Source organism: Convolutriloba macropyga, chromosome 1 (genome assembly GCF_964194025.1).
Source record: "Convolutriloba macropyga chromosome 1, txConMacr16.3, whole genome shotgun sequence".
Taxonomy (NCBI): Eukaryota; Metazoa; Xenacoelomorpha; order Acoela; family Convolutidae; genus Convolutriloba; species Convolutriloba macropyga.
Window position 1 is genome coordinate 85,300,395 of NC_134468.1, and position 15,454 is coordinate 85,315,848.

The following is a 15,454-nucleotide window of genomic DNA, read 5'->3' on the forward strand; positions in this document are numbered from 1 at the left end:
TGCATTAGATGTCGAAAGGGAAGAGCACAAACAATGACTTCAGTGATGGCTGAGTTACCGACAGAAAGGCTTGATGCTTCAACCGCTTTTGCGAATGTTGGAATAGACTACTTTGGCCCATTTACAGTTAAAGTTGTGCGCAAAAATGAAAAAACGATTGTGTTGTTTGTTCACATGTCTAACCGTACGAGCCGTACAAATAAAGATAGTTCCAAAGTTGGACACTGACAGTTGTCTAAATGCAATTATGTTCATAGCTCGAAGAGGCAAACCCATAAAAATGATCAGTGACAACGGGACCAAGAAAGCTGCAAGAAAGCAGTAAGTTGCAAGAAAGCAATGTACGCAGTGTTGGGGGACCAATCAGTTACGGAAGATGTTCTTTCAACACCAATGTGTCTTGTTGAGAAGACGTTGAATGCAAGACCCTTGACATCAGTCAGTTCGGATGTAAATGATTTAGAATCTATTACTCCAAACCACTTGCTGATTGGCAACAAAAATGTTTGTTTACCATACCTACCATGCGCAGAAGAGTTTGTTATTCATAGAAAGCTCTTCCGACAAACACAAGCGTACTCCGATCTCATCTGGGACAGATTCAAAAAAGTGTATCTGCCAACATTGAACAATCGACAAAAATGGAATTGTGAATCAAACAGAATTCTGAACAAAGGTGATCTCGTTTGGTTGGTCGAAGACAGTGATAAACGAGGATATTACAAACTTGGTCGAGTAACAGAAACTATGGAGGGTTCTGACCGAACAATTCGATCAGCAACGATTCAAACAAAAATTGGAGTCTACAAGAGGCCTGTGGTGAAGCTCGCTCCAGTATTGTCAATGGACGAAGATATTTTCACGAAGGAAAACAGGGCCGGCCATGTTGGAGCTGAGCTCGCTAAGCTTGTGTAGGCGGGAAAATAGAAACAAAACACTTTCTTTTGTCCTAGTCATTTAATAGTTATAGTTATAGTTCTAGTTCTAGTTACAGTTTGTCACGTGAGAAAAAGGGAAAAGGGTGAAAAAAAAGCAACACACAGAACTCAACGTAGTAGCAGCAGAAAACGGCTGAAAGTATAACTCAGCAAAATATTGCAAAAACAAATTGTCTTGAGCAGCAAATAACGTGTTACTGTGTCTTGAACTAGAAATATTCCTGAGTAGTAAATTGCTACTGTGTCTTGTATTCAAAAATATTATTCTTGAGCAGTAAATTCTGTTACTGTGTCTTGCATCAACGAATTATTGGAGCTGAAATTCAACTGTTACAACCCCAACTTCTGGTATTCTCAACTTGTGAGTACAAAGCCAACTTAGGTTTAAATTTAAATATTTTTGCACAAACGGCTCTTAGACATATATCTTTGTCTTCGATTTGTTTTTGCTATCGGATTGAACTGGTATACATAAGAGATCCCGTATTGTGTGATCTGTAGCAATCCAGTTCAAATTGATAGTTGAAAAAACTAAGATCAGCGAATAGTTACGAACTAAAATAGTTACTGCAACGGTAAGTACAGCAGAACGGATATACAGTTACAAAAGCGAACTGCATAAACGAAGTATCCGGACAGATTTTGTAACCACTCAGAACGAACTGGGCGGTGTAAAACTTTCTTTGTGAAACACAAGGAGAGCAGCCGTTACAGCACGGAAACTGATATTCTGGAACCAAACAAAAGAATATTTGTCAATAAAAGTGAGGTATAATAGGTTATCACAAACAATGATGCTTTTTTAAACAATGATGTGTTCCACTTTGAATCCGCTTCTTTTCCACATTCATTCCACTCTAATTCGGCCGTTAAATTCTTCTGTTAAATAGCGACAGGTTTACTAGCTCCTTGAGTCTTTAAATTGAAGACCTCGAGAAACTGATGGTGTTAATTTGGTCATTTTGTGTTTGATACGAAGCGGAGAGAGAAACACAACAGCATGAGTGAAAATGCAGTGGAAACAATTCACAGTTGTGAAGAGCAGGATGCGAGAAGGAGGGCTGCCACCACCCCAGAGGCACCAGAGATTACAGTGTCAGAGTGGGGCAGACCTACTAGCACCCCCCACACCAAAAAAGACAACCCACTTACGCCAGCTAATATATCCACAAAATATGGCAGTACAGACCATCAAAAGGTATCCATTACTCACTGTGTTTTGTCAGGTATTTTTAAGTTTTACATTAGCTTTTATCAGTGGTATAATTTTCTCATATTTAATAAATTTCCTTTGTTAGACATCTCTTTATAAACCCTGATGGAGATTGTCTGCAGTGAGCTGTCTGATGATGCCTGATTTGACTAAAAAATCAGCTGAAGCGCTGATCCAGGTAAGAAAAATTCAGCCGGGAATTGATAGAAGACACGGTGAATTTTCGTAAGAAATGCGGTGAAACCAGGTGAAAAAATAATTTTTACCGCGTATTTCTTTTTGCAGTGAATGCGGTGAATCGCGGTGAATTTTTTTTCACTGCGTTCTCGGTTGAGGTGAATATTATTTTTTCACCGCTTAATGCGATGATTTTTTTAAATTGCTCTTGAACGAAGTTCATAGCAATTATTGTAAACGTGTGTGTCTTTTTTATGCCAAATTTTTGCCTGACAATTTTGACTTTTCGACTGACTTTTACGCCCTTTTCGCATTTTGCGTGATCTAAAATTCTCTCTCAATCACAATTTCAAGCAGCTGAACTCATTGGCGGCAATTTCATTCTAAAGTCAAATGTTAAGTGCGCCGAAACTGGTGTCATTTTTCACGTTACACTTCAATAGTTGTATATCTTAACCTCTAATGAGGTTAATTGCTGTTGAACGAAGTTCATAGCAATTATTGTAAACGTGTGTGTCTTTTTTTATGCAAAATTTTCGCTTGACAATTTTGCGTTTTTCTTCTGGAACATTCTTTGACTTCTCAAGTGACTTTTTCACGCTTTCGTTCTTCATTTTTGGGTGATCTATATTGCTGCGAAGTAAAGCATGTTGCTAATATAAAATCGGTTGCAGAATAGCAGTGATCAGTGATTCGTAGCGCAGTGGTTAATGCGTGTGGTTGTGGATCGGGAGGGCAGTGGTTCGAAACCCGGCGGTTGAAATGTTTTTTTTGCACCCAAAAAGAAAATTTGATCTAGGCTACTGCCTCTGAATTAAATTGCATTGCCTGTCGTTCAAGAGCAATTTTTCCAACATTTGTCGGTTTATGTTTATTTGAAGCCAACTATTGAATTTCTTAATTTCTTAGTACCATCTAAGCTCCCTTCCCCCCCCCCGACTGAAGCAGGCTGAATTGATTAGAGCTCCCACTAGTCGTTCGAGAGCAATTCTTCCGACTTTTAGTTGGTTATGTTTTTTCACCGCCATTAACCGCATTCACCACAAAAAGATGTAAGAAATACGCGGAGAATTTTTTTACCGCGTTTTACCGCATTTCTTACGAAAATTCACCGCCAATCCTCGACCTGGGTATGGAATCTTAGTTAAACGCGAATCTCTCATCAGTCCAAATCAAGAATAGATCAAGTTATCATTTGGACTCATCTTGGAAATGTAACCCACATAGTCGGGTTTTCAATGTTGCAGTATAATCTTCATGACCAACCCGATCTTGTAGTTTAGTAGTTAAATTCAGTTCCCCGCTCATTGGGCGAGACCATAGGGTATAATTACTCGAAGAAGCCTATGGTTTAGTTCTTGGTGTAACACAATTAAACGTATCTTGAACAAAATTGCATAAAAGGCTATCGCATTGAGAACTGTGAACTGCAGACTAGGAAAATAATTTCAGATTATCAATTATTGGTAAGGCATCTCTTGTGAAATTTAGTTTTCAAATTAGATGAAGAATGCTTCTTCAAATTACGGGTTTAATAAAAAGTTTTTCTCATTCTAAAGAAGTTTTTTCCAATTTATATAGGGTCAAATGCTTAAGTTGAACAACTTGCTACTGTATAATTGCCGATAGTTAAGTTGTTAGTTTTTAAATAATTCGGATTGTAGATCAAAACTGGTCCTGCTTTGCTTTTAAATAAGTTGTTCTAATGAATGCTTCTTGCAACCATTTGTCTTTTCATTTTTTTGTTGCTTCTGTCGCTATACAATTCAATGTTTGTGTATGACGTCATTTGTTCTCTGATGTCCGCCATTTTTTATGTCAATGGTTCTAAGTTTCTGTCTAATCTCCAGCGAAAAAATGATTCCTGATTCTACTTGATTGACTTTAAATTTAACTCATATTCTTAAATGAAGTCAATAATGTTTCTAAAACTATCTCTAAGCCATAGAGGTCTATCATTTCTAAATTTTATTCGAAAATCTATTTCAAAAACAAAAATCGATTGTTTCAAAGAGGAGCTGTTTTCCGTCATGCGTAATGACAAATACATATTGAACCTAACCTAAGAAATGCAAAAATAAGAAGCTTTCATTTTCTTTTGACTTCTTTCTGTCACGTTTTTCTTCAAAATGAGGTCAAACGGTCTATGTTGGCTATTTTGGCAAATGTTTGACCCGACTCGCGTTTGAAAAAAATTGGGATCTATGCTGTTCCAAAATAGCTCTATCAGGGATGAAAAATGTAATGAAATTTTATTCAGATTTATACAGACTATTTTTCAGACTTTTAAAATTACCATATAGCTTTAAAAGGGAGCTAAAACAATAATTGATCACATTCTACAACTGGCGGTAGCGGAAAAGGGAAGTTTGCCTTACAATTTTCCATTTCTATTTAACCCAATTCCGTTATACCCAAGGCTATGTTACCCAAGCTGTTATTCTGAACAACACTAGTTAATCCAATGTCAGACAAACCCATTTTCCGAGAAAATCTCAATCTCTTTGATTTAATTGTATGTACACTTTTTTCGAGTTCAAAGCAAAGTGCGTATAGATTTTTTTGCCGCGTAGATAAAACAGTCATTCTTTATGTCAAGGAAAATGACGTCAACAACTGAACAAAAAACGCGAAATATGAGAACAAAAAAAGGACGAAAGACTTGTGGCTTTAAACGTCGGCTTTCAAACCAAAGTAGTTTTTAATTTAGACGTTTATTGCTGTCAAAGAAGCTTCATGGTCAACTGAAATTTAACATAAACCAAAGCCAAAACAAAAATTGAAAAATTGACGTTGCATCAGAAGCACTGTTCTCTGATTGGCGTTGTCACTTATTATGGTCATAAATTGCGCTATTTCAATTCTCAGTTACAATAAATATTTCAGAATATTCAAAAACAGTGATTCAGGAAGGCATTCTGGGAGTTGAAAACATATTTAAAATAGTAAAAAAAAAATCTGTGAGAGAGTCAATATCAAGAGAGTCAATTGGGTGGCTCAAAAGAAGAATAATTGAAAAGCACTTGTTGCTCTTCCTTTCTGATGCAAAAAGGCAACTTCAGTTACCTCTATTTGTAAAGATGATACGCGTTTCTCCAAAACTTGTTGACATTTACAGTCAAATACAGCTTGCAAAAAGCAATCAAAATGTATGGATCACTGTGCTGGATCGAAGTTGCAAGTAAGACTCGATAACCTCATTATTTAAGTAATTTATAATTTTATATTATATTTTATAAGCTATATTTATGTTATATTTTCTATTTTATAAATAATTTATAATTCGACCTCTTTCAAATGTCACCAGGCACTTTAGAATCTATGTTTTTAATTATTATTGTCACAAAATACTTCCAGTATAGAATAAACATCTGTTTGGCATCGTCAAGGATTATTTTCTAACGAAAGAGACATATATCGGGGGATAATTGTCTCTGAAAATAGATGTCACCTCCGGCTCTCAATTTTTATACTGGTTTAATTGACCTCAGTGGCGTCTAGGCTATTACTTGACAGCCACAGATCTTATTGTGCATGTTGTGGGTTCTTTCCACTTTTTCACTAGTAATATGGTCTTTCCGAATTTTAAGTAGTATTTTTAAGTATTTTTATGTATTTTAATTTTTATTTTTTAAGTAGTATTTTTAAGTAGTCCAATTAAATGAACCGCGATGTTTTTGATCACTTTTCTGGTACAATATCTGAAAAAATAACCTCTGATTTTGATTTCCATTGTTTTGAAAACATATTGAGTTGTTCCTTCCCACTAAAAAATAAACAAAATGTTTTTCAGGTTCTTCGCCATCGGTAAGATTAAGCTGGCTATTTCTTTTCAAAGATATATTGGCCTGTTGTTACAGAGGAGCACATTTATACTTTGAGGGTAGAATCCAGGGTACAGTTTACAGCTGTGCAACTGGTAAAATTGGATACGCGTACTTTTAAAATTTATACTCCAAAGAAGCAGCTATTTTGTTGGTTGTCATTGAGTTCTGCGCGTCAAAAAATCAGTTGTTGACGCGCAAAAATCAGTTAGTCGTGCATCGGTTAGTCATGACGTGCAAAAATCAGTTATATCTGTATCGGTTTTACCAGTCACGGAGGCAATTTTTTTGAAATTTCGCTGGAATATATGTTTCTCAGTGCTGAGCAGTTTTGGGTTTAAATTCTATAGCTTTTGTTGGTTGGTGATCTTGGCAGCAATGATAGCCATAGCTTCGGTCTCGGGTTTTTAATGGCTGAGGTTTGGTTGCAATTATCTTCGTGTTGGATGAATTTTGCTCTGCTATGGCCGTTTCCTCATTTTGCTCATATTTTTTTGTTTCAAGATTCCACAGTACAATTTCATGTTTATACGTTTTTAAACGGAATTTGCAGCAGTTTTGCATTTCTGGTGAACATTTCCACTGTGTTATATTTTTGTTTTTTATGGAAATCATTGTTGTCGAGGATCAACTTTAATCGGATTCTCTGAGAAGTGTCTCAAGTATTTTCAACCGTTTTATACGTCAAAATGATGCTTGGAAAGATGACTCAAAATTTTTTGCTTAATTAATATTTTAATTTTACACCCTGTTTAGATTAAAAACCATCAATCTTATCACCTGTTTAGTTATGGACTGCTCGGTAAGTATTGGGGGCGTACTATTTTATGATTACGTAGGTTAATTTGCCCCTAGGTAAATGGCTTTGGTTTATAAAGTCCAGAGACACTCAGGGTTAGGTCGGAGGAGGAACCAATTACTAAATAACAAAAATTATTGTAGAAAGTTTAATACAGGATTATCACAATGGAAAAAGACAAATGAAGCCTTTTAATTTTTTCCTTATCACTAACGTAGTCGTGTTTTGATTCATTTTAAAATAGATTACGATTACATTTTTAATTTCTCTCGAATGAATTTTCAAGTAGTGTTCGTTGTGTATGTTTTTTTAAATGCCAAAAAATTTTGCTTGACCTTTTTGACTTCAACAGTTAAATATATGTTAAAAGCGCACTGAAATTGGTTTCAATTTTCACTTCTAATCAGGAGTACAGTAGAGTAGGCGTGAATGACGTCGTACTACTACTGAAAAGCAAGTTAAAAAAATAATTAGTCGGTTTATTTCGTGTTTTGTAACTATTAATAATTCTTTTTTGGATTTCAAAAATGTTTGTCGGTTTTCCCCATAAGCGCATTTCGCTTTTTATTTTATGATTATTTTGAACCATTTTATGGAATTTCGGATCTTTTGGAATGGAAGTTTGAATGGAATTCGGACCCTCTGATCAGCCAGCGCACGGGAGGCGGGAGGCGGGAGGCAGGAGGCGGGAGGGAGGAGGAGGTCAAAGTTACAGACTCTGGGTAGTCATAAGTTTGAGTTATGATCTTGACAAAGTCGGGTCAGGAGTGGTTCCGGTCTGGGACGGTCTGATTAAAAATCACTGTGGTCTATGGCCCCAACCTGGGCACTCAACTAATTATGAAATATTTATAGAGAGAAACGGAGGAGAAATCGGGGAAAGTGGGCGCTGCAGAAACAATTTCGACTAGAGACTACGACACCCCAGCCGCAATGGACTCTGTCAGCCTAGCCACAAAAGTGAAGATGTCCCAACCGCAATCGAAACAGAACCAATCAGACGGCGAACATTCACCAAGGAAGAATTCTTCCAAAAGCGACCGGAAACCTCAAAACGAACATCCTAACTCAGGTCCACCGCTAGAAAAAGACACCAAAAACGTCCTTGATGGTTCCGGAAATCCAGAAGTTCCACCCCAGGCGCCAGAAAAAGAGAGTTTGAAATCTGAAGTGCCAGATAAAACTCCGGTCAGGCGGACATCAACGGCAATTGATGTGGATAAAGAGCAAGTTGTAGTGGATGCAAAAAATCCAAGTAACGATTCCAGTTTTCACATAACAGTCCCAGCATCTGGCAAAGAGTAGAGATAGTAGAGTAGATAATTGTTTCCTTCTTAGTCTGCTTTAGACTTTAGGTTCGAGAGAAATTTTTCCGATTTAAACATTTCCTTCATCTGATTAAAAATAGTATTTTTAATAACCGCGAAGCGATAGCGGCTATTATTGGGAACATCGTTTTTTAATACGTCGTCTCCATCGATGATTCTTGTGACCATTGAGTTTTTCAATTTCAGTGACCTCTACTGGTTTGCAGTTAAAATTTGTGTGCGTGACGTCATTTGTTCTACTTTTAGATCGATTGCGTGATTTACCTCACCCAAAAAAATGAATTCTAAACTCGCTTAATGAATTTTAAAATTTATGAACATTTACTAGTTAAAAATCAATAGTGTGCATCTAAGTAGTGCCAAACAAATATGCCCTAACTCTTGAGTATTTGAGTCCTGAGTTTTCGGTTTAGAATATTATTTTTGAAGGCTTTTTTCTTATAGAGTGTATGTGTCTCAAAAAAATGACATTCCGAATCTAACTCAAAAAGTCAAGTGGTCTATTAAAGGACTGGTGGTTAATCTGTACATCTTATTTCTTTAGTTGTTCCAATTCCTTGGAAGGCCACAAGCGTCTATCGCGGCCATTTTCCGGCAATCTGCCGGCTATGTTTGGAAACGTTTAGACGTTGTTTATTCGCTTATTGGCAACGGATATAATGAAAAGTTAACTTTTTGTCTAGGTTATCATGCCAAGTTTGGTTTCATTTCAACAACTGCTAGACTTGATTTAAATTCACTATTTTTCTGTTAGCATATATACATTTCGTCAAAGAGACCGAACATACCAACCAATTTTTACGTTTGAAACAAAACATACCGCACATTTCTTGCGTTGTGTTTGTTCTGTTTTTTGGACTAGGGACCCGTGAGTGGGGTGATAGACATACGTTTCGACGTAGCACCTCTTGGGGGAGGGGGTCTCTTTAGGTCTTTAAAAATGCACGGTACACGGTCTCGAATAATGTTTAAGTCATGTTTGTTTGAGTATTTATGATTTAAACCCGGATAATGAATTTTCTGCCGGGAGATAAAATTTATTAATTTTTATTTCACGACTGCGAAAATGTTTATTGAAAAAATACGAAATAAACGTTGTATAAAAGAAGGGACTTATCTAAAATCAATCAAAAATGTAAGGAAATTCTCTTCATATGTAAGGAAATTCTCTTAATATTGGCACAATTAGTTTTATCCAGTTCTACTTATCAAAATGTCTCTTAAGGTGTCCAGACGAATGCCCAATGCCAATACACCCAAAATGACAAAATACACACAATTTAACAATAGTTTATCTTAATATTAGAAAAGCCAAACCGATTATTAAGCATAATATGTATATAGTGCATTTGACCATGTCTTCTGGGCAATGGACATGCCTCATCGGCCCGTGTGACTTGATATAAAATTATCAAAACCGAACTTGGAAATAAAATATCAGCTTAATCATGAAACAACATGATTGTAAAAGTCAGTACGTTTTGTCACTTTGTCCAGTAATTTTACCCCCAAAAGTCAGTGGACAAACGTTACATAAAAAGAAACATATGAAAAAATTTGGTCACTGTTGTACATAAAAGGGCTGAGAATTTGCAATGTAATGCAAGAATTATATGATAAATTATTGAAAACTGGTTTTTTGGTTATAATCCACATGAATCATTCCAGCCGGCTATTATTGCGCTTCCAACAAGATTTGTAGTTATATTAATAATCCTGCGATTTTTCTTTCGATTGATTTTTCGCCTGAAGCTTTGTTTTTTTCTCAAAAACCGTATGAAATAGTAAAACCACCGAGATATTAAACAACTGAGCAGCTATCATAAAGCCTTACGTCTCACTTATCACTGAGTCTGAGATTCAGCCATACAGTTTAAGAGACATAAACTTTAAATTTATTGTGTGGAAGGGGGTTCCTAAAGTACCACCCCCTCACATTTAGCACCCTTCCGCTTAACCCACACCCCACTTATTCCCCTGCCCCCACTTCACCACAACTCCATACATTCTACTCGTAACTCCGCTATCTCACCACCACATCACACTTGCTGCGATTAATTGACCCAAAATTAGTCGTTTTCTTTTCAAATGTTTTTAAAACCAAAAACTTTCTGCTGTAGCCAATCTTGTAGATATTTTGCGTAAAATCTTTTTGACTTCTCTGGGCTGGTATCATTCTTCGCTCATTCTGCTCAAATTGTATTAAAACAGCCGTAAGTCAAAGGTGCAATCTAAAATGAAGAGAGTTGAAATTAAAAAAAGAACGAAGTTAAAATGAAAACGAGCTGAACCCTTAAAATTCACTTTTAAAAGCTCGCTTTTTGAACTTTCGGTTCTATTTAACCTTAGTTACCCGGTATAATGCTTTTGTTTAATTGATACTCATCGCCATATCCATTGAGATACAGAAGTATGAAAGCTATGAAATCCAGTAGAAATGGAGCAATCTTTTCGTTATTTTTTCTTTCTTCTTTTGGAAAGCATCGTTTGTGTTCTGTTTTTATTTCAATCTCAATCCGAGTTAAGAAACAAATGGCGGCTAGGTTCCGTCAATTTTCACGGTAAGTTTATTTTGTTTTCGTTCAATTTCAAATGCAGTGGTTTTCAAAATTATGCGCAATTCTGAAATGCTACGAAAACATTTTCAGGCAACCTGTCGTGTGTATCATTTGAGAATAGACATTAGTAGTTTAGAGATCTGCTAAAGAAATCTGACATTTTTCCTCACCATCAGAGTAAGTGTTTTTCAATAATCTGTATCTTTGTGAGCGAAAGAAGATTTGTTTGGTAGGTTAAAAACTTACAACTATTTTTTTTGGAACTGAAATGCACGAAATTGTCGCGGAATATGTCAGCTATTTTGGATGAGATCAAGCAATCAAGATTATTTTTTAAATGAACATTTAGAATTGAAACTACTTTTCTCTTATAATTAAAAAAATTTCGAAAATTATTTTAAAGATCACTGTCTTCTTCAATAACTTAAATCTTTACCATTGAAATAAAAAAATGGCTACAGTCGAATTTATTTCTTTTTCTTGACGAAACACGGAACTTCTACGATTGATCTCGAATATTGTACAAGGTAAAATAATATGAATAATATTCATGACTCGTGAAGTGTGACCGTGGTTTATGAAAGTATTTGTTAAAAATTGATAAAAAAGTAATTGTTTTTTAATATGAGGTAGTTTTTGTTTTTGTTTGTTCAGTTGTAAAAGTACTTGTAGAATCTTATGATGTATAACGTAAGTAAAAGGGTACATTTTTTGGTAATGTCGGCCTTTAATCTGATCCTGATATCGTTATAGTGTCCAAAAAACGATTTTTCTTACTAATTATATACTTTTAGTTCATGACATACTCACTGGCGACAACATTTTAGTGATTAACATTCATCCAGATACCTTGACAGTAGCTCTGAAAATTTATATACTGGTTTTTAATTTATACATTTAACCGACGGTTACAAATTTTTGCTATAGCTAAAATATTCTAGTGTTGTGCATCATAAGAACCGAAACATTAAAGCGGTGTAATTTAACTGGGCTCCAGAAGGAAATAACTATTTTAGCAGACATTTTTTCCAGACATTTTTTGGCAAGAATGAACACATCGCATCAACTAGCCGAATTCATAGCAGGTCCTTACTTATTTTAAGCGTACGAATGCGAAGAAATTCGAAATGATAGCCGAGAATTGATTCTGGTCAAAGCTGTAAAGGAGATAAAGGTCAATTCACAGAATGCAGGATTTGAACAAAACAGGCCGAATGACTAACTAAAAGCAGAAGAATGAGTAATGAAGAAATTTTGGACAGGTTCGTTGCCTAGACATCAGTTGAAACAAGAAACAGATAAATGCACAACCAGGTATCAACTTTATTCTATCACTGATTAAAAACTGAAACAATAAAGTCTTGGTTAACTTTAGTTTAGGCCAATGTTTATAAATAGCCGCCCTCATCTTCTCTGCCGGCTATTATAGCGCTCCTAATCTTTACAATTCAAAGAATTTTTACAATTCAGAGAATTTGAATTGTATTGGGGCGCTGTCTTTTTTTTAAATATCTGTTCACACATTTTCATGATTTTTGAAGTCAAATTGGAGTAGTGATTTTGGTCACGCCGAAACAGGAAGTGGAGCGAAAAAGCGAGTGGTTTTGCGGCGTGAAATTTTTTCACTCTAATTTTAAAGTAGAGTGAGAAAACGGTGTTTGAACAAAAATTCGCTTTCTCGCTAGTGGTTTTTTGTTTACATGCGGCAACTTCACTTTGATTTTTATTTTTTTTTCGATTTTTTGAATCGGGTTTTTTTCTAAATGGTTTTCCCAATCCATTCATAGTCCATTCTTAGTCGTCGAATTGTACGTCAGGACTTGTCCTGCTATGTTTTTTTTACTTCGTCGAATTTTTTTCGCTTTACCCATTTTGTGGCTTTTTCGACATTTTGCATGAAATCTTTTTGTCTTCTCTAGGCTAGTTTCACTTTTCTGTCATTCTGCTCAAAGTCCTTTTAAACAACAGCTGCATAGCAAAGCAAATCAAAATGAAGAGAGTCAGTATAAAAAAATCAAAGTCAGAAATAGAAACGGGAAAAACCCATAAAGCCCAATTTTAGATGCCCGGTACTTGAACTTTGTTCTCATAAGTTTTAGTTACTATCTATAATGCTCATTAATTGCTCTTGAACGCAGTTCATAGCAATTATTGTAAACGTGTGTGTCTTTTTTTATGCAAGTCTTTTGCTTGACAATTTTGCGCTTTTCTTCTAGAACAATCTTTGACTTCTCATGTGACTTTTTCACGCTTTCGTTCATCATTTTTGAGTGATCTCTAGTGCGCCAAAGTGCTTGTAGCGCGGTGGGTAGTAAGGTTGGCCATGGATTGAGAGGTTGTCAGTGGTTCGAATCCCGGTGGGGTCAAAGTTTTGTGCACCCATAAAGAAAAATTGATCTAGGCTAGAGCCCCTGATTAAATTGCTTCGCCTGTCGAATTAAATTGCCTCGCTTGTCGTTCAAGAGCAATTCTTCCGACATTTGTCGGTTTATGTTTGGTATTGATACTAGACCCTGTAGCCTCTCACTGAGAGACAGGAGTATGTTCAATTACGAAATGACATCAAAATAAATCGCACTTAAAATGTTTTAATAAGCTTTAAAATGTTTTAAAATGTTTTAAAATGTTTCAATCCCAATAGAGTCATGGGAATCAACGGCGGCTATTTTCCGGCAATCTGCCGGTATGTTCAACTGCTCTCAAACGAATTAAGAAGCCATTATTAATTGCTCTGGAACGAAGTTCATAGCAATTATTAAAAACATGTGTGCCTTTTTATGCATATTTTTTGCTTGATAATTTTGTGCTCGTCTTCTAGAACCTTCTTTGACTTCTCAAGTGACTTTTTCCCGCTTTCGTTGATCATTTTTGAGTGATCTCTATTGCTCCGAAGTAAAGCTTGTTGCTAATATAAAATGGGTTGCAGAATAGCAGAGGTAAGTGATTCTTAGCGCAGTGCTCTGGATCGGGAGGTCAGTGGTTCGAATCCCGTCAATTGCTATCACTCTGACAAAAATTATTTCAAAAATAAATAAAAGGGATTGCAGGGGGTTGAAACCCGAGTGGGGAATGATTCTGTCAAGAACTCCAGATTTAGTAGGTTCAAAAACCACCCGGGTCGGATGTTCTGGCACCCACAATGGAAAAAGTTTTACAAGGCTGCAGCCCCTGATTTAAATTGCCCGAACGTGGTTCTAGAGCAATGTGTCCGCCGTTAGTCAGTTTATGTTCATTTTTTCCAGAATTTTTACTCGAACAAAAATGAAAAATATTTAATTAGTTCATAAGGCGTTTGAAAATACACAATATGATGCCTGGTTGTACGTTAAGAGTCAGAAAAGCTACAAACGAATTACTAGAAGAGACATTTGAGCAGAAAGCGAATTGAATACAAACAAATATGCAGTAGCAGCTGGCGTGTAAAAACTTCAGTCAAATAACCGACCAAAACAACTCAAAATATTTCACAGATCGTTGAGAACCACAGAAAACGAAAACAATGAGGAGAATGACGTTATGGATTGAGGAAAATACTGATTTTATTAAGTAACTCAATTGAGTTTGATTCAAAGTTTTATTGAATTTATTAAGCCCGAAAAGTACAAAAAAAGTTGTTTAACCAATCACTTTTTTGTGTCAAATGTGTGATCAAAGTTATGCACTCGCCAAGTTCTGAATTGAAATAGCCTCCGAATGTCCACGCTGCGTCTTAGCTCATAGTAATATTCAGAGGAAAAAGTCAAATATTGAAAGTTATTATATACTGAATGTCTAAACACACACACACACACACACACACACACACACACACACACACACACACACACACACACACACACACACACACACACACGCACGCACGCACGCACGCACACACACACACACAGACACACACACACACACACACACACACACACAGACACACACACACACACACAGACACACACACACACACACCCACACACACACACACACACACACACGCACGCACGCACGCACGCACGCACGCACACGCACACACATACACACACACACACACCCACACACACACACACACACACACGCACGCACGCACGCACACGCACACACACACACACACACACACACACACACACCCACACACACACACACACACACACACACACACGCACGCACGCACGCACACGCACACACGCACACGCACACACATACACACACAACACACACGCACGCACACGCCCGCGCACACTACACCTATATATGTATATCTAAATATATATAATCTTTTTTTCATTTGCTCTCAAACAAAGTTTCTAGCGATTAATTTAGTTGTGTGGTCTTTGTTGATGCGATTTGTCCCTTGATCAAATTTCCATCGGGCTCTTTTGACTTAAAAACGGGATAAATAAGTAGAGCCCGAATGGTATAAAGATCTGTTAGAGCGTTCTGGCAACCTAAATTCTCAAAATGCGATTGACCGAAACTCTTTTGCAGACATAAATTCATGGGCTGAAGGGCGGATATTAGAGTTTTACCCTCCCCTAACTCCCTCCTACTTCCCCCACCTCCAATCCCCAACCTTGCACATCGTTGCGTCCTTAACTCAGCGCTCTCGCCAGTCGTTTGAGAGAAATTTGC

The 15,454-nt window shown here is 36.6% G+C and overlaps 1 protein-coding gene across 6 annotated transcripts; it reads left to right on the forward strand.

The window, feature by feature from the left end:
* Positions 1 to 1,924: 1,924 nt before the first annotated feature.
* On the forward strand, positions 1,925 to 14,452 carry LOC142352379 (uncharacterized). Of its 6 annotated transcripts, none has more exons than XM_075404854.1 (4): positions 1,925 to 2,136; positions 7,807 to 8,266; positions 11,854 to 12,151; positions 14,168 to 14,452. In XM_075404854.1, the coding sequence occupies exons 1-2, from the start codon at positions 1,939 to 1,941 to the stop codon at positions 8,254 to 8,256; spliced, it is 648 nt and encodes a 215-aa protein (XP_075260969.1). In that variant the 5' UTR covers positions 1,925 to 1,938; the 3' UTR covers positions 8,257 to 8,266; positions 11,854 to 12,151; positions 14,168 to 14,452. The 6 variants fall into 6 exon arrangements, with proteins under 6 accessions (XP_075260969.1, XP_075260970.1, XP_075260972.1 ...); XM_075404855.1 differs by having other exon boundaries at positions 11,857 to 12,151; XM_075404857.1 differs by having other exon boundaries at positions 11,870 to 12,151.
* The last annotated feature ends 1,002 nt before the right edge of the window (positions 14,453 to 15,454 follow it).

What these genes read in the sequence shown, in the direction of transcription:
- LOC142352379 (XM_075404854.1), top strand. Translation starts at nt 1,939, where the DNA reads ATGAGTGAAAATGCAGTGGAAACAATTCACAGTTGTGAAGAGCAGGAT. An exon ending in GCAGTACAGACCATCAAAAG is followed by an intron (nt 2,137 to 7,806) that starts GTATCCATTACT and finishes AAATATTTATAG; the next exon opens with AGAGAAACGGAGGAGAAATC.